The sequence below is a fragment of the Mollisia scopiformis genome (assembly GCF_001500285.1).
Source record: "Mollisia scopiformis unplaced genomic scaffold LY89scaffold_16, whole genome shotgun sequence".
In the NCBI taxonomy this organism is placed as follows: Eukaryota; Fungi; Ascomycota; class Leotiomycetes; order Helotiales; family Mollisiaceae; genus Mollisia; species Mollisia scopiformis.
The window spans coordinates 483,225-500,054 of NW_017263596.1; the positions used below are offsets into that span (position 1 = coordinate 483,225).

Here is a 16,830-nt window from a genome sequence, read left to right on the forward strand (position 1 = left end):
AGAGCAGACACTGTCAGGAAGCGAAACCCAGCGTAATTCACCCAATGTGCGTCGCGTGCCGTGAGTCTTTATTGTTGATTGTTCGTAGCGAAAGGGTTTCCTTTTCCAGTCAAGCTGGTGACCATGATGATGAGGCTGGTTCTTCGCAAGCCACTCAGCCCCTCGACGGCAAAGATCAACCACTAGAAACACTAAATCCCACCTGTGGAAATCCAGCTTCGCCCTGTTCGTATCGTAAGCCCGCGAGGATACCAGATCGAGACTGCAAACAATATCAGAAGATATAGGACGATCTCAGAACATATCAAACCTCCACATCAAATACATCGCCCCAAGAAAGAAAGCTTCACCTGGACATCAGGTTAGTGGGGTCGCCGGCTGTTACGTAGCACGAGCCTCGTTCGTCAAGGAACAACCAAGGACGCACATGATCAGCAACGACAAGAGAAACAAACTCAACGACATCGAAAAGTTTACATCTCTAGAAGTCATATTCATGACCTTCCTAAGGGCTTCTCCCCTCCGGCGCAATGATGCGAAACAAGACCTCGTCCTCCCTGCAGAAGACGTACGATGAATGCTATTTGATATGCTCGACTGCCGTATACTTTGAGAACAAGGTGTGTATGCTTTACGTGGGCACATTGGAAACGAAACGGTATTGCATTTGATATTCTTGAGCATCTGCTAATCGCAGTTTCACCTTAGAACAATGAAGCAGAGGCTTTACGAAAATGGCGCTCAGCTCTCGACCAGATTTATTATCACAATGCCTACCTCGTACCAGCAGGGTATATTCCACGCTCCGAAACCGAGAAGGCACTCATGAACAGTCTGCGAGAGATGGAACTACAGTGTAAAGAACGTGTCGACTTATTGCAAGCATTGAAACAATCACGGCAAGAGAAGGCTGCCGGTGACGCACCTGAGGGCTCGAATGGGAAGATCACGAAGACAGCATCAAAAACACCGAGACACAGTTCAGATGCCGAGCGCAGTGATACAGGTTACATTGGAGAAGGCACAATTCCTGCTGTCAACTTTCCCGATCTTTCGAGACCGACTCCTCCACCTCTGCCCCAACGGCCAGCCTTGTTGATGAAGAACAGTTCAGAAAGAGCTGTCGTTGGCAGTAGAGCAGAATCCAGCACATATTCGCCGATATACCCTGCCTCATCGTTCACACCGACATTTTCTGCTACCCTCGCCCCTCCTATGAAAAAATCGTCCAGGAGTCCTAGTCCTGAAAAGGGGAGAACAATGCTTCATACTTTGAGATCTGGAGACAAACATGGGAGGAAGCCAAGTCCAAGACCGTCAAGAGCATCTGGAGCTAGAAGAGAGAATCCTGTCACAAATAAGGCTGCTTCATTGGCATGGCAGTCTGCGGGGAGAAATAGCAGAGATCGGCTCGGACGAAGCCTTGATGCAGACCTGGACGACAGCTCGACAACCCTTACAGATTCTGGTCGTCAGACCAGTGTCAGTGACCCGCTACCAGTAATACCAGGATCATCGCAGAATATCGTATACGACAAGCCTACTAGAACGTTGGTGCATTCCCACCCGAAAGTCCCAACTCCCCCAGATCTGTTATCGGGACCATATTCAGGATCTTTAGGTCGCTCGAATGGCTATCCATTTCCTCCAACTGACCCAGGCCAGCCAGGTGCTGTTGCTGGATCAATGCTTACCCCTTCAGCAGTGCAAGATTTGATAGATCTTGATCCTCCAAGTCCATCTACCGCAGAATCTATCTTGCCAAAGCAGAGAAAAACACCACCTACGCCACCCCCACATTCACGGTCACAGACGAAGCTTGAACCTGTCTCCTATCCTACCTACTTCAAAGAGTACCCGGAGACATCTGCAAAGAAGGGCAAGTCGAACGCGGATCTTCCTTTGCGGAGGAAGACAGCTACCAGAGAGGGGGCCGAGGCCGAGGGTTCTACCGCAAAGATTTCACGAAAACCAATCACAGCTAATAGTTCAACTCCCCGACATCGTGATCGCCATACTGAGAAAGATATTGAGAGAAGGACCCAGCGACGAGAAGTGAAGAAGCCGAAGAATGAGGAAGAATCTTCTCTAAGCATTGATGATGATACAAATAGCAGTGGTGCCAATGCGCCAAAGCCAAAGAAGAAGGTCAAGCAAAAGCAGAAGGAGAAAGAACTTCTTGCAGATCCAACAACGCCCACCTCAGGAGATTCCGAAAAGGAAGATGATCCAGTTCGAACTGCCTGGGAAGCGAAGGTCCAGCATCTCATGAAAAATTTGCCCAAGGGTGTGGATGAAGGAGCCGCCAAGCAGATTTTCAATGAAATCGTGGTTCAAGGTGACGAAGTCCACTGGGATGATGTTGCCGGCCTGGATATTGCCAAGAAAGCTCTGAAAGAGGCAGTAGTTTATCCATTCCTTCGACCGGATTTGTTCATGGGACTTCGTGAACCAGCCAGAGGAATGCTCTTGTTTGGTCCTCCTGGTACCGGCAAAACAATGTTAGCAAGAGCTGTAGCCACGGAGTCAAGATCCACATTTTTCTCCATATCGGCAAGCAGTCTGACTAGCAAGTACCTGGGAGAGTCAGAGAAACTAGTTCGGGCATTGTTTCAGCTTGCAAAGGCTCTAGCGCCGAGTATCATTTTTGTGGATGAGATCGATTCTCTTCTATCTTCGAGATCTGGCTCTGGTGAGCATGAGTCTACTCGACGGATCAAGACAGAATTCTTAATTCAGTGGAGTGACCTCCAACGTGCAGCGGCCGGTCGCGAGCAAAGCGAAAAGGAGAAGGAGAGAGGCGATGCGAGTCGAGTACTTGTCTTGGCTGCTACCAATTTGCCGTGGGCGATCGATGAAGCTGCTAGGAGACGATTCGTGAGAAGACAATATATACCCTTACCGGAAGATGAGACCAGGGCCACTCAACTACGGACACTATTGGGACATCAGAAACACAGCCTAGATGAGGAGGATATTCAGAGCTTAGTTGAGCTAACTGATGGTACGTACCATTGCCTATCGCCGCTTGAATTATATCTAACTATTGTGCAGGCTTCTCAGGATCCGATATCACAGCTCTGGCTAAAGATGCAGCAATGGGCCCACTTCGCTCACTAGGCGAAGCTCTACTTCAAATGTCTATGGACGAAATCCGACCAATACAGTTCTGCGATTTCGAGGCTAGTTTGGTCAATATCAGACCTAGTGTTAGTAAACAAGGTCTCAAGGAGTTTGAGGATTGGGCAAAGGAATTTGGTGAACGGGGTGGTTAGGTCTGTTTGGGTCATATTGTCTTCTACGGCTCTGGTTTGGGACATGGTTGGTTGAGAACGGGCGAGAAATGGGCGGGGAGCATCATGCCTAGGTGCTTGGAAATGGGATATGATATCGTCAGCACAATAGCAATGCAATGAGATTCGACCGTAATCTCATACCAAACAAAAGTCCACCTTGTCTTTCGTCTAGAGGTGATTAGTGCAGAATTGTGTTTTGTGGTATAGTACACTCTCCAGATGTCCTGCGCCCAGCAATGCTTTCCCATCGCACAAATATACATATGATATACAATATAATCCCACCAAACGCCACTCTTTCGTTCCTCACACTCATACGCTTCCCGTCCGTGGGAATCACCACACTCTCACGCCTCACCTTCCTTCTCAACAGGCTCACCCATTCTAGCAACCATCCTCCTCTCATCCTTCCTCGCCCTCTTCTCCTCCCTCATCGCCAACCTCTCCTCCTCACTCGGCACCTTCGGCCGCGCCTCAATCGGCTCCCCAAACGGCGCCAATATCGAATTCACCACATGGTGCACATTCTTGCTGGCTCTCCACCCTGGCGAAATACTGATGATGTCGCCGATTCGTAACGAGGAGGCTGGGTCGTGGACTAGCAGGTGAGAGGACCGGTTGAAATGCTGTGAGAAGAAGACTTAGTGAGATTTATGGGGAAGGGGAAGGGGAGGGATGTACTTTTCTGATGTGGGCGTTCCATTTTTGTTGGCCGATTCGTACTTTGACGGTTTTGGACATGAGGCCCGCGGAGACGACGACGGCGTTTATTTGCCGGGAGGCGGAGGCTGCTAGTTTTTGGGTTGACATCTCTGCGAGGTGTGGTAATGGATGGGAGGGATTGGGAGACTGGAGCTGGGCTGGAGAATTACTGGTGATGATTGAGACGACTTTTTGAGCTGGGGAGCCGAGGGTTTTTCCGTTCCGGATATCTGCACGTGACTGAGACGCATGTTCGTAGGTAGCCAACCCTTCTTTTCTCTCCTTGTTTCTTGTGGATGTCATTTCGTATGTATCGTCGAAGTTTGATGACATTTAATTGTGCTCAGCCTAGCCTCGAGGATATACTCGTGCCGCGGGAGTTCAGTCTGTTCTTCCAAAAGACACCCTCTCTCACAGCCCTCGGAAATTGAGTTGCGAAATGTTGACTTGAATTTCTTGGTATCTATATCTATTCTTTGTTGTCTCTCTTACTTAATCTTCTATCTAGGCAAACTTAACTTTAAGTCTTATTCCTCTTTTGTCGAAGAGCATATGGATTGCGATAGTGAAAGCAATGTCAAGAGATGAAGGTTTCAATAAACAGAGTGGGAGATAACATCAAGGGTGCCAAGAGGCTTTGTCTAGTTGGTCTATAAAGTCTATCTTGGAGTTTCTTCATTTATGTTGCACATCGCACTTTTCGAAGGTGTATTGCACCTGCTCTTTTCGGACTTTGAATGGTTTTGTTGCGCGTCGCAAATCTGCCAAGTATGTCGTTCTTTCCCTTTTTGTATGCAATGTTGGAGCATTGCCCAGGGATGTGGGATTGGGAGAAATACATACGCTACTTGAGGAACGCGAGACGGTGGCTGTACATCATTCATTGTCTTATTTAATTATTGCAGGATATGTGAAGATGGCAACACATTGAGATCAAAGTCTTGTTAGTCTAATTCTCCCAAAGCTGAACTCCCCAGTCTTCTGTAAAATCAACTGTTCGTCCTTGGCCATCTGGCAAAGCCAAAGCATCCAACGCTTTCATATCTTCGTCTGCAAGCTTTCTAATCTTGATATTTGACTGGATACGAGCTGGACTTCGTCAGTGAAGTCTCACAATTATTTCAAAATTAGCATACCTGGAGTTGAACTCTTTCCCAACGGGGAAGTGCCTCTCTGCACAGCCCAACTTTGCAATAACTGCCCCACATCCATCTCATTTTTCTTGGCAAGCTTAATGACAGTAGAATCCTTTAGAAGGGTTGCGCCGTCTTCTTTCTGTCCTGCGAATGGCGAATAGCACGAGGTCAAAATGCCGTTCTCCTTCGCAAAGGATACGAGCTCATTTTGAGGGAGCCATGGGTGGACCTCAATTTGATTGCATGAGATAGGAACGTCTTTGACATGAGGCAAGAGATCCTTGATATCGGTGATGGAGAAGTTCGAGACACCAATCGTTCGTGCCTTACACTTGGTCACCAGAGCTTCCATTGCTGCCCACGTTGGGGCGAAGCTCCCCTGCTTACCTTAATATTTCATCAGTGATCCGTAATTGCCAAGTCCTAATCATGAAGTTGCTGCTTACCTGCTGCTTTGGCAATTCTCGCTGATGAGTGCTCCCAGTCAATGGCAGGCTTTCCGTTATCGTCCGTTTCGCCTTTCTCCTCATCAGTCTTCGTTGGACCACCTACAGCTTTCTCTAAAGCTTCTCTGGAGATTGGCTTCGCAGCATAGGGCCAATGAGCGAGCCATAAATCAACGTAATCGAGTTCCATTTCCTTCAAGACGAGATCAAGACATAGCTCAACATTCTCTGGTGCCGCAAAGTGCGGCCAGAATTTCTTGGAAAAGGTCAGCTTCGTTTCGATCACTCACAATATGCCTGGAACAAGAAATAGAAGCGGCGTGACAAGAAGTTTTGACTAACACTTGTGACGAAAATTTCCTCCCTCGGAATTCCTGATTCACGAATGGCTTGACCAATCTCTTTATTGACACCATAGGCCCAAGCACTGAGTTTCAATCAACAAGGAACTAATCCGCTGATCAGGAGAATCGCACCAATCTAGATGACGATATCCAGCTTTCAAAGCGGCCAGGACAGCATCTTTGCACCAACTTGCTTCACCTGTCATTGTTAGCATACGCATCGAAATATTGGGTAACCACCTACTGTCTGCCCAGGTACCGAAACCAACGGCTGGAATGTCAACGATTTTGCCACCAGCAGCCTTGAGTTGAAAATGTGTGGGGAGAGCCATCTTGGAAATATTGTAGAATTGTCGTTATCTTTTTGGGAATTTTCAAAGTGCTTTATTTGCAGGCTTTTCTGAGAATTATTCCGGGAATAGTGGAAACTTGGTAATCATGGAACAATAAACTACCGACTTAAAGAAAGAGATCCACCTGCGATGATGTAGTCGGAAAGTGTTGAACAACAGCCAATCGGAGAATCTCACATTTTCAATAGGGGACCGCTAAAAAGACCAATGATGTAAAAGCAGACTTTCGTGCATCTCGGCAAATTTGCACCGAGGCATTTTCAGGACGTCGGGAGAATCACTGGACTTCTCGCTGCTCAAGATCAGCTAAGCAAAGACAACATGAGTAAACTACGCATACTTTGCCTTCACGGCTTCACATCCAATGGCAATGTCCACAAACACCAGGTTCGCAATATCACAAGTCAGTTCTCATCCGAGTTTGAGTTCATCTTTCCAGAGTAAGTACCATCAGCACATCCATACCAATACCCTGAAAAGATACAAATTGCTAATGGATCCTCTAGTGGCCCTTATAAGGTCGATCTAGCAGATGGAAGTCCTTCCGAATTGGCAAAAATTAGGCTCTGGATAGACTTCGTCGCTGCAAATTCAACGTAAGCAGCTTTTCTTTCAACCTAAGGTCACGTTGATAAGTACCTTCCTGACTATATTTCACCTCTGTCAAATTCATTTCCTCTCGTAGCAACAGAACTAATCGCATTTCAGATCTGGACATCGCGCTTGGTGGTTCGCTAAAGACCCCAACCCTGCCACGAATGACCTGGGTGGATTCCAAGGTCTCGAGAAGAGCCTTGAATACATCGGCAGGCTCATTGAGAAGTCCGGTCCAGTGCATGCTATCTGGGGCTTCAGTCAAGGGGCCTGTTTCGCTGGATTTCTGACTTCGCTGCTTCATGAGAAACAACGGGGCCACCACCTGAGGCAGCATCTCCCGCAGCAACAGGGACTTCCCAGAGTCGGAGTCTACTTCTCTGGCTTCAAAGCGAGGTTTGCGCAGTATGACAGCGTTTATGAACATGGCATTGAAGTTCCGACGTTGCATATTATGGGCGAGCAAGATCATGTTGTCAGGATTGAGAGAAGCGAGACGTTGAAGAGTGTTTGTCGTGATCCCAGGACATTGAAACATGGAGGCGGACATAACATACCAGAATCAGAAGAGGATATGGCAATAGTAGCCAATTTCCTTCGCGAGGCTTTGGAATCAAAAAGCAGAGAGTCATTATAGACAGGCTATTGGGGGTACTTTGCTGCCTTAAGCGAGAGGAAATGGGGGTCACCATTCACCTTTGCTTCTGGATGCATCAACTCTCATGCCAAGAGACACATGCTCCTGATGCGAAGTTTTCAAGGGAATGTCCTAGGTCCGTCATTACCGATACTGTAGCAGCAAGTACTGTTATAGTCTAGCTATATTCTTACTATATATGTTTTAAGATATGATAGACATTAGATGTCGAAATCACTGTGTTGCAGCGTCCACTTCGGAACGTATATCCTTTCTTTGGTGCTTGTGATTGAATAGGGGTCAGTCAGCGGAAAGCGCCATTGAGTCGCGTGCGCTTCCCATTCCTTGCCTTCAGGGCCCGGCCCAAGATCTTTACAGATATCTAGTGTAAACTCGATATTACAATCAGCGTCGTGCTCATAAGCGGCCTTATATACGGTCCGGCAGTATTGGCACTTCTGGATTTTCGAGCAAGAACCCCACCATTTCTTCTTTGTGCCCGTACTTCCATCAAGGTGTAGGGGCGTTGACCACTTGACATCATGTGGGAGACCTCGCATTGCTTTTATGAATAGAGTGGGCAACTCCTTTACATAGCATTCAAGATGCGGGCACATCCAGTAGACGAGTGGATGCTCCTCGAAAAACCCTGCACACTTGCCATGATAAGCTATGTGTTGGACGGCGATGAGAGAACCGTTCTCGATGTCGCATTCTGACTCCTCCGTTACACGCATTGTACCCCGTGAGTATGTGCGCTTTCCTCCTGCCAGAAGCTTCAAAAGCTTCTTGGTTTGACGATCATGACCAAAATCGAGACAACGCTTCATTGCCATCTTAAAAATGGTAGTGCTGAAATCTTGGGAGATATGCGATGTCACGAATGCCTTGAAGCCTTCCCAAACGCAATAGGCTTCTTCGTCTGAACAGGAATATCTCCCCACGTAAGTCTTAGCATTTTGCATGCTATGGAGCTTTCCGCAAGATTTGCAAGCGATAAAGTCTCGAAGATCATGCTCCAAAGCGTTTAGAAAGGCTACCCTGTCTTCTTTGGAGGTAGCTAGATTTCGAGGTACGAGCTTCCGATCGAGAGGTGGATGTATCGACAAGAAAGAGAAAACGATGCTGCTGATGCAGGAGGGAGGAAGTCGGCAATTTGTTGCAGTACCTCAGTTGGAAGCTAGGCCAAAAGGAAGTCTTTCCGGATATTAGATCCTTGGATAGCGGGATGCCGACGGAATCGCTGTCGAAAGCCGGCGCATCGTTTGGTGAAGTAGTCCATGTCGGAGTCTGGGATTATGCCAAGAATAAGTCGGGACTGGTGAGATGAGAGAAATGGTAGACGCGCAGTTAGAAGTTGAACTTTCGATGATGAAAGCGTAAATGGAAGTGACATATAATAAGATCGAGCTGAAATACAGTATTTAGATTGTGAATCGAACTACGGGTAGATTAGTATACCAACTGACCTAGGGTAGGTAGTTAAGGAGGTAACGTGACAGAGTCACATGCTCCAGAATCATGTGACTATCTCATGAGCAGCTCGCCACAGTGGCTGTGCTGGTGCCTGCCTAGCGTGGATTTATGACGAACCCCTCCAACAAGCAAGATTCCTTGATGTTCTGGATTTCAATGAAACAACCCTCTTTCTCTTCACATCTCAGGAAGCATTTGATATTCCAAGCATAAATCAGTGCATTTAAGTCGAATCTATTGCGTAGTGCTTCTGCCACACACCGAGATGTTTGTGCTCAGGAACGTAAGTAAAAACCTTTGCTTATTCGACCCCTCGTCGCGTTGAGAAAAGCAAGCGCGACTGCGTTTGCAACATTTACTAAAATATTCTAGGTTGGTAACTTCATTTTTGGAGGGGACGCTTCCAAGCAAACTCTCATAGAATTACCTCAAGGCCAGCTCTATCTCGTACGACCTCTCTCTCCGAAGGGCTACTCCGAGTTGATCTTCAAAGATTGCGCAGCAAGAATCCGTCGGACAAACCAGGACTTCCAGTACCAACTGGTTATTCAACGAGCATACGAGGAAGGCGAAGAAGACCTGTTGGACGACGAAGAAGGAGAGGACGCCGATATTGCTGCCTTAGCTGGGGATCGAGACGAGAAGACATTCCTGCTCGACGAAAGCCTGCATTTTAGAACAGAATTTCGAGAAGCTACCGGAGAGAAGGTTCTAGCTTGGAGAGATCTAAGTGGAGACACTGGAGACCTCTACGAATTCGTCTGCGACGATTCGATCGATGTAGGACAAGTTCAAACCTTCGAAATTACCGCTGTTCATTGTCAATACGAGCGAAAGCACAGAAAGAACCATCAGACCGCTACTGAGCAAGATCTTGCAGAGTTTGCTTTCGAGAGAGAAGATCCGATACCAAGAGCAAGTCCAACACACAGCCCAACAGCGCTCTCTCCTGTTGCAACTATGCCTGCAACCAGGTCGACTGCCAACTCTGCTTTGAAGCGACAAGACACGCCAACAAAGTCTTCAAAGAAGACTCCTGTTCGTGAAGAAGGACCTACGGAAGCACCTCCAGTAGCTGACCACCCAGAATCACGTTCCGTTCTTACGGAGGAAAGGGCCGAACTACACTTGTTCGACTTTCAATCGGGTGCGTTCATTCTTCAAGATCCCAGCGTCAAGGCTACCGTTTACGAGGTTGGGAACTGGCAATACTATCTTCAGATCTCGAGCGACAAAAGAGACTGGCTTGGTCAAGAGGTTATTGCAGACATTAATCCTGTATTTAACTTCGAGTATCTATCCTTCATCTTCAACGCGTACGCACCAACGGGTGATGCATATTCCTGGCTGCTTCGATTCAAGGACCAGGAGACGGAAACTCGATTCCAGGAGGGTCTCATGCAAGCCTTATGGGAGCAGCTCAACGAGCAGAAGTGGCTCAAGAACAAGGCAGATGAGCGAGACTATGTCCTTGAGGCTTTCCAGGATTTAACAATGGAAGATGCTCCTGGAGCAGAAGAAGAGGAGGAAGAATATGAGGTAGAGGAACCAGAAGATGATGGACAAAAGAGCGAACACTATGACAGCGATGAGGAAGAGGATGATGTTGTCACACGGGACGATGATGGCAATGTCAACTCCCAATTAGCTGTTGGCTATAAGCACGATCGGTCGTTTGTTGTTCGAGGCTCGAAGATTGGTGTGTTCAAGCATACGCCTAACAACAACCTTGAATTCTCTACCAATATCTCGAAAGTCGAAACTCCAAGTGGAAAGCTGTTCAGTCCTAAAAAGGTTATGCTCCATGCAGAGGATACCAACATGATTTTGCAGAACGAGGCAAATCCTAACTCGTTGTATCGCATGGACTTGGAGTATGGCAAAATCGTTGATGAATGGAAAGTTCACGATGATATACCAGTCAATACCTTCGCACCTGAGAGCAAATTCGCTCAGATGACTGGCGAACAGACCTTCCTTGGTCTATCAAGAAATGCTCTCTACAGAATTGATCCTCGACTGGCTGGGAATAAGCTTGTGGATTCGGAGCTCAAGCAATATATCTCGAAGAATGACTTCTCAGCTGCGGCCACAACCGACAAAGGCTATATCGCGGTCGCCAGCAACAAAGGTGACATTCGCATGTTCGACAGACTCGGTATCAACGCCAAGACGCACATTCCAGCTCTTGGTGACCCAATCATTGGTCTTGATGTCAGCGCTGATGGCCGTTGGGTTCTTGCTACGTGCAGAACCTACCTACTTCTCATTGACGCAATGCAGAAGGAAGGCAAAAACGAGGGCAAGCTTGGTTTCGAGAAATCATTCGGGAAGGATTCCAAGCCTCAGCCCCGTCGTCTTGGTCTGACACCCTCTCACGTTGCACAATTCCAACACGAGACTGGCATCCCTCTTTCGTTTACACCTGCCCGTTTCAACACAGGCGAAGGCCTTACTGAGACCTCGATCATCACTGCCACCGGTCCATTCATCGTCACCTGGAACTTGAAGAAGGTTTTGAGAGGCAACAAAGATCCATATACCATCAAGCGATACGCCGAGGAAGTTAAGGCCGACAATTTCAAGTATGGCAGCGATAAGAATGTCATCGTTGCGCTGCCAAATGAAGTCAACATGGTCGCGAAGCAATCTTTCAAGAAGCCGACACGAGAGAGTATTGCAACACCAGCCAGAATTGGTGGTGGAAGCTTCGGTGGGAGAAAAAGTGAAGCAGGACGTATTGGCAATCGGGACAGTGCCAGATACAAGCTTGGCAAAGATGATGTGGTTAACTCTCCTTACTGATCCGGCTTTTTATCCTTTTACGACTTTACGATGGAGGCGTTTTGGGTTTAGTTAATGCTTGCTGGGCGCGGGTAGAACGTTGACAGAATTTGTCGCCGTAGTGGGATGGGTAAAGGTTTCTTTGGCGGGCGACGGTGAAGAAGCGACATTCAGTGCGCTGAGCATGTCAGCTTTTATTTGCACTTCATGTACTTAGCAGAATACCAATACCCCTTGACTTTTTAGAACTATGTGGAAGCACCATACCTTCCTCCACACTTGAAGGGTCAAAATCTGTTTGGGACAAACGATTTCTTGTCTTAATGTCCCGAATCTCTGAAAGTCATTTCGATTACTCCCTCTTAGTTTACGAAAGTCTCAAGCCTTCGTTTGATGGCTAGTGATGCTTGTGTATTTGCCAAGCCGATAGATATACTCCACTCCTAAGCTGGTTAGTGCCATCCTACCCTTGACCCCAAAAGCCAAGATTGCCAAGATTCTGTCTTCAGTGACCTCCTTCTTGGCGCTAAGTGGTCAATTGCTTCCTCATGGGGCTTTCAGCGGCTTCTTCGGAGCAAATACCCTTATTTCCAATATATCTTCATATTCTGCTGTAGGTGTACTCAGGTTAAGTGAAGCGTTGAGATTTCCCGTGATCCGTTTGAACTGTTTCTCATCACTTTTATGATGTAGAGATCGTGATGATCGAGGATCGGACACGCGATGTTCCTTGATTTTAGATAATGACGTGGGTTGGTCGAGTGATTGCTTGCTTTACCGTGCGTGTCAACAAAGAAGACCTTTATCTTTCAGCACGAACTCTTCAATCTGCTCTGATTACTTTGCTTGAGAATCTCGTACTTACTTCTATTCTTCTTCTCAAAGCATATCGTAACACTTTGTCTGCGATCTTGCCTTCTCTTCGAAAGGATTTCGAGATGAATTTCTTCAAACGCCGTCAGCGGGATGAACCCACGCAACGAACCACTCATCGACGGGAGAAGAGAGGACCGATGGTTATGAACATGAACACCAGGCCATCCTTTGGTCAATGGTTGAAGGTGACATGGCTCGATATCGTCACTATGGTCATTATGGGCGTGATCGGTCTTGGAGTAAGTTGTTTGGCTGTTTCTATCTCTTTGTAATCTAACACTTTGTTTAGGTCTATGAGGCACATCCAGCACCATCGAGGTCATTTCCTGTGTTCTTCCAAGATTGCGAGATAGTATATCCTCAATTTGCCTACCCAATGCGGAACGAGATCGTACCTATTTGGGCTGCAGCGCTTCTCGGCTCTCTCGTCCCGATCGCTGTCATCCTCATCTGCCAAATTCGAATTCGATCATTTTGGGATGTCAACAACGGCGTCATCGGTCTTCTATACTCTTTGATCACTGCTGCAGTCTTTCAAGTGTTCTTGAAATGGCTCATTGGTGGTCTGCGACCACACTTCCTCACTGTTTGTAAGCCGGACATTCCTGCCATTACAGCACAAGAGACTGGCAATGGGCTGAGACAGATTATGTATGATCGAACAATATGCACTGGCGATCCGGATGAGATTGATGACTCTCTCGAGTCGTTCCCATCAGGTCACTCGACTGCTGCCTTCGCCGGCTTCGTCTTCCTCTACCTTTATCTCAACGCAAAGCTCAAGGTCTGGTCAAACTATCACCCAGCAATGTGGAAGTTGATTGCAACATATGCACCTATCCTTGGTGCTATCTTGATCGCAGGTGCATTGACCATAGACGAGTATCACAATTGGTACGACTGTCTTGCCGGTGCTATCATTGGCACCGTCATGGCATTTAGTTCGTACAGGATGGTGTATGCTTCAATTTGGGACTGGCGAACCAACCACATTCCATTGAACAGAGCGGTACCCTTCCCAGGTGCTGGAGCCGAACTCGAGAATGCCGTCTTTACTCGTCAAGTTGGTTGGGGTATGGGCAATGGCCATATGAATGAGAAGAACGTTCTTGGTCACGGCAATTACAATGGTGGCGTTGCTCCTAGTGGCAGTGGTTATTCAAACAGCCCTTCTCGAAAGCCACTTCCATCAACACATCACCACGGGCATCATGGCGCTGAAAATATGGTCTGAAGCATTCTGGGAGTTGCGATATCGGCGAACTTTAGGGCGAAGGGAGCGAGGTGGACACAGCCTTGCGACTTATGTACAAAAGGTTTCTCGCATATGATTTCTCATCAAGATATGTCTTGGAGCTGGTGTCTTACAAGTGACCTGAGAATACCCATAATTTGTCTCATATTACAAATATCCACGAGGGGCAGGTATTGCAAATGAACAACTCTATCTAAAAATGATGATGTGAATTTTCCTTAATGTGTTTTGACCAGACTGCTGCTCAATAGCGCCTCTCAAACATGTATCGTTGAGGATTTGATTGTCCATGTCTAGTCGCAAATTCCAGAGCGTGCGAAGTTTCCCTTTTCAAGTCTCACTTTGAGACAAAGCAAGCTTCTAGATCCAGAACCCGAGTGAGCACAGTCTTGACTTGAGTAAATTTCAGTAGCCACACGTTTGAAGACAAAAGCCCACTCCAGCGGAAGGAGCTTTTGCACCCCATCTCATGAGAAAATATCCTCTTCTCACAAAGTTTACGATTGTGTAGCGGGGCCCGATCAGCACAGTCCGTCATGATGCTACGATTTTCGGTATGCCTTGTATCGATTCTAGGCAGCTTCGTGGCTGTTGATGGCTCGATGAGCTTTTCTCCCTCGTCTCTTCCTTCCAACACCGGCTTGAGTAGTATATCGACCTCTGCCGATTCGTTACCTTCTGATTTGACAGATAAGAAGCGTTCTGGCATTCTCATCTACAAGTTGGTAACTTCGATAGTTTCTGCGGCACCAACCACAGTTATCAGCAGCACGACAAGCTCTCGGGTTCTGACAACAAAGACATGCACAACGTCAATAGCCCCGCCGAATAGCGCAGGAACTGTGGAAATGGCGGGTGTTAGTAAGTTCATAGTCTTCTTCCCAAAACTACAAAGTTAATTTGCCTAGACTTGTCCGGATTTGATTGGGGATGTGGTACAGATGTAAGCTCCTTGTGCGCCCTCAAGTTGTACAGCAGTGCTAATTCAGTACAAGGGATCATGCGACATCACGATTACTCAATCACCGATGAAACCCAATTTCGATGCTGGAGGACAAATGATTCATTTCGTCAATGATGACGGCTATAGGGTTTTCCGTCTTCCAGTTGGATGGCAGTGGCTTATCAATAGTGCTGGAACCGCAAGTGGTGTGTTGAATGCAGCAAATACTGCCTTGTATGATCAGTGAGTCTCCGTTCTCAATCATTGCAGCTTGCCACTAATAACTATCAGGTTCGTTCAAGCATGTCTTGCAACTGGTGCCTCGTGCATCATTGATATCCACAATTATGGAAGATTTGGTGATTTTTTGACTGTTCATTAGATCGCACAATTACTAATTATCTCAAAGATGGAGAGATTATTGGACAAGGAGGACCTTCCAATGCTATCTTTGCTCAGTTGTGGGGTAATATTGCAGCGAAATATGCTAGCCAACCAAAAGTCATCTTTGGGATCATGAATGAGCCATGAAGTGGTAAGGACGTACACGCCGCATTTGATTGTGACATTGCTAATCCAACGACAGTAAACATTACACTATGGGCGCAAACAGTCCAAACTGCTGTCACTGTCATTGCATGTGTCTTCTTCAATTTAGCCTTCATTCTGGCTAACAATCTCGCAGCGCACAGCAGGTGCATCGAACATGATTCTCCTACCCGGTACTGACTGGCTTGCTGTCTGGGCTTTCGTAGGAGACTCGGCAGCAGCACTCTCTACTGGTAAGCGACCTTAAGGATGAACTAGCTATTGCTAACAGAAAAAACTCAAGTCACAAATCCTGATGGTTCCTACACCAACCTCGTTTTCGATGTTCACCAATACCTCGATGACGGTACTGGATCGCATCCAGACTGTACCACAGATGCTATATCATGGGGCTTCGAGCCATTGGCACAATGGCTTAGATGCAATGGACGACAAGCCTTCTTGGTACATACCTCATTCTACCAGTGGAGATGATCGCTGACTGATGGACGCGAAGACCGAAACGGGTGGTGGAAATACAGCAAGTTGCGTGGAATATATGTGCAACGTCGTCCCATTTTTGAACGCAAATTCGGATGGTAATTCTACCCACTGTGTAAATGTAAGAAATGAGCTGATAGTGATTAGTGTATGTTGGGTATGTTGGTTGGGCTGCTGGTGGAATGGCTCGTAAGTCTTGCCTTTCATATTACTGTTTCATCCTTACCAGTATATTCGAAGTAAGTGGCTAATATTACATAGAGGATTACGTTCTCAGCGAGACACCTAATCTTCTTCCAAACGGAACGTGGGTGGATCAGCTTTTGGTTTCGTCGTGCATGGCACGAAAGGGATAGTGAATAGAGAAAAGAGAGAAACTAGAAAATGCAGTATCATGAAATTGTTATTTATGATTCTAGAAGAATGTTTTCGAATTTGCCTTGAAACGATCTCATAGACTTGTTCAGAAGTTGGGAGAATAGTTGGACTAGCAGTATGATGATGATCTAAAAATGCTCTTTCTCGTGATCATATTGTCCAAGGCTTTTGTCAAAAAGTTATGAGCTTATACCTACGGTGGCTAAGGCACTTTCACAATACATGCCGCACAGCATCCCTAAATGTGCTCATTTCAAGACGAATCTCAAGATATACACGTGACGGCTCGCTTAAATAAGGGGCGCAGAATTGTTTTAGCAGGCAGATATGGGATGGGGTTTGGGGTTTGGGGTTGCAGGCAAAGAGATGGGAAAGGGAAAGTGTCCTTTTCAACTTCGATACCTTTTAATGTACAGAAACGTCCCTCAATGATATCGGATTTTGGATGCTGATCATCAGTTCTGGATGTCGCAGTGCGCTAAGTGCGCTGGTTGCGCAGAATGCGTTGAACGCGCTGAGTTCTCACAATTCGGACGAAGATTGGAGTAGCCTTCCTTCAAATACAAACGTAGATGAAAGGG

At 46.9% G+C, this 16,830-nt stretch overlaps 8 protein-coding genes across 8 annotated transcripts; 5 read left to right on the forward strand and 3 right to left on the reverse strand.

The window, feature by feature from the left end:
• The first annotated feature begins 409 nt into the window (after positions 1–409).
• Positions 410–3,419, forward strand: LY89DRAFT_122575 (AAA-domain-containing protein). Its single transcript, XM_018205163.1, has 4 exons — positions 410–620; positions 709–3,004; positions 3,055–3,288; positions 3,319–3,419. Exons 1-3 carry the CDS (start codon positions 531–533, stop codon positions 3,273–3,275), a joined length of 2,607 nt encoding a protein of 868 aa, XP_018069158.1. The 5' UTR covers positions 410–530; the 3' UTR covers positions 3,276–3,288; positions 3,319–3,419.
• Positions 3,420–3,441: 22 nt separating this feature from the next.
• On the reverse strand, positions 3,442–4,176 carry LY89DRAFT_649351 (nucleic acid-binding protein). Its single transcript, XM_018212055.1, has 2 exons — positions 3,978–4,176; positions 3,442–3,922 (listed from the first exon to the last, which is right to left on the reverse strand). The coding sequence occupies exons 1-2, from the start codon at positions 4,104–4,106 to the stop codon at positions 3,644–3,646; spliced, it is 408 nt and encodes a 135-aa protein (XP_018069159.1). The 5' UTR covers positions 4,107–4,176; the 3' UTR covers positions 3,442–3,643.
• Positions 4,177–4,883: 707 nt separating this feature from the next.
• Positions 4,884–6,416, reverse strand: LY89DRAFT_708463 (Aldo/keto reductase). The gene is made up of 6 exons (XM_018217684.1): positions 6,169–6,416; positions 6,057–6,123; positions 5,923–6,007; positions 5,581–5,836; positions 5,135–5,521; positions 4,884–5,087 (listed from the first exon to the last, which is right to left on the reverse strand). The coding sequence occupies exons 1-6, from the start codon at positions 6,254–6,256 to the stop codon at positions 4,948–4,950; spliced, it is 1,023 nt and encodes a 340-aa protein (XP_018069160.1). The 5' UTR covers positions 6,257–6,416; the 3' UTR covers positions 4,884–4,947.
• A 151-nt stretch (positions 6,417–6,567) lies between these two features.
• LY89DRAFT_783888 (uncharacterized protein) lies at positions 6,568–7,754 on the forward strand. Its single transcript, XM_018222731.1, has 3 exons — positions 6,568–6,717; positions 6,784–6,873; positions 6,986–7,754. The coding sequence occupies exons 1-3, from the start codon at positions 6,599–6,601 to the stop codon at positions 7,506–7,508; spliced, it is 732 nt and encodes a 243-aa protein (XP_018069161.1). The 5' UTR covers positions 6,568–6,598; the 3' UTR covers positions 7,509–7,754.
• LY89DRAFT_122637 (uncharacterized protein) lies at positions 7,620–8,666 on the reverse strand. The gene has a single exon (XM_018205165.1). The coding sequence runs from the start codon at positions 8,471–8,473 to the stop codon at positions 7,730–7,732; it is 744 nt and encodes a 247-aa protein (XP_018069162.1). The 5' UTR covers positions 8,474–8,666; the 3' UTR covers positions 7,620–7,729.
• A 455-nt stretch (positions 8,667–9,121) lies between these two features.
• On the forward strand, positions 9,122–12,053 carry LY89DRAFT_720276 (Vid27 family protein). The gene is made up of 2 exons (XM_018218557.1): positions 9,122–9,267; positions 9,357–12,053. Exons 1-2 carry the CDS (start codon positions 9,250–9,252, stop codon positions 11,787–11,789), a joined length of 2,451 nt encoding a protein of 816 aa, XP_018069163.1. The 5' UTR covers positions 9,122–9,249; the 3' UTR covers positions 11,790–12,053.
• Positions 12,054–12,706: 653 nt separating this feature from the next.
• LY89DRAFT_588770 (putative lipid phosphate phosphatase 1) lies at positions 12,707–13,878 on the forward strand (the record flags this gene model as incomplete). The annotated part of the gene is made up of 2 exons (XM_018209501.1): positions 12,707–12,883; positions 12,934–13,878. The coding sequence occupies 2 exons, from the start codon at positions 12,707–12,709 to the stop codon at positions 13,876–13,878; spliced, it is 1,122 nt and encodes a 373-aa protein (XP_018069164.1).
• Positions 13,879–14,435: 557 nt separating this feature from the next.
• Positions 14,436–16,227, forward strand: LY89DRAFT_698428 (cellulase-domain-containing protein; the record flags this gene model as incomplete). Its single annotated transcript, XM_018216978.1, has 12 exons — positions 14,436–14,453; positions 14,622–14,760; positions 14,808–14,842; positions 14,889–15,085; positions 15,134–15,201; positions 15,252–15,343; positions 15,383–15,472; positions 15,528–15,624; positions 15,663–15,835; positions 15,888–15,969; positions 16,019–16,060; positions 16,133–16,227. 12 exons carry the CDS (start codon positions 14,436–14,438, stop codon positions 16,225–16,227), a joined length of 1,128 nt encoding a protein of 375 aa, XP_018069165.1.
• Between the last annotated feature and the right edge of the window lie 603 nt (positions 16,228–16,830).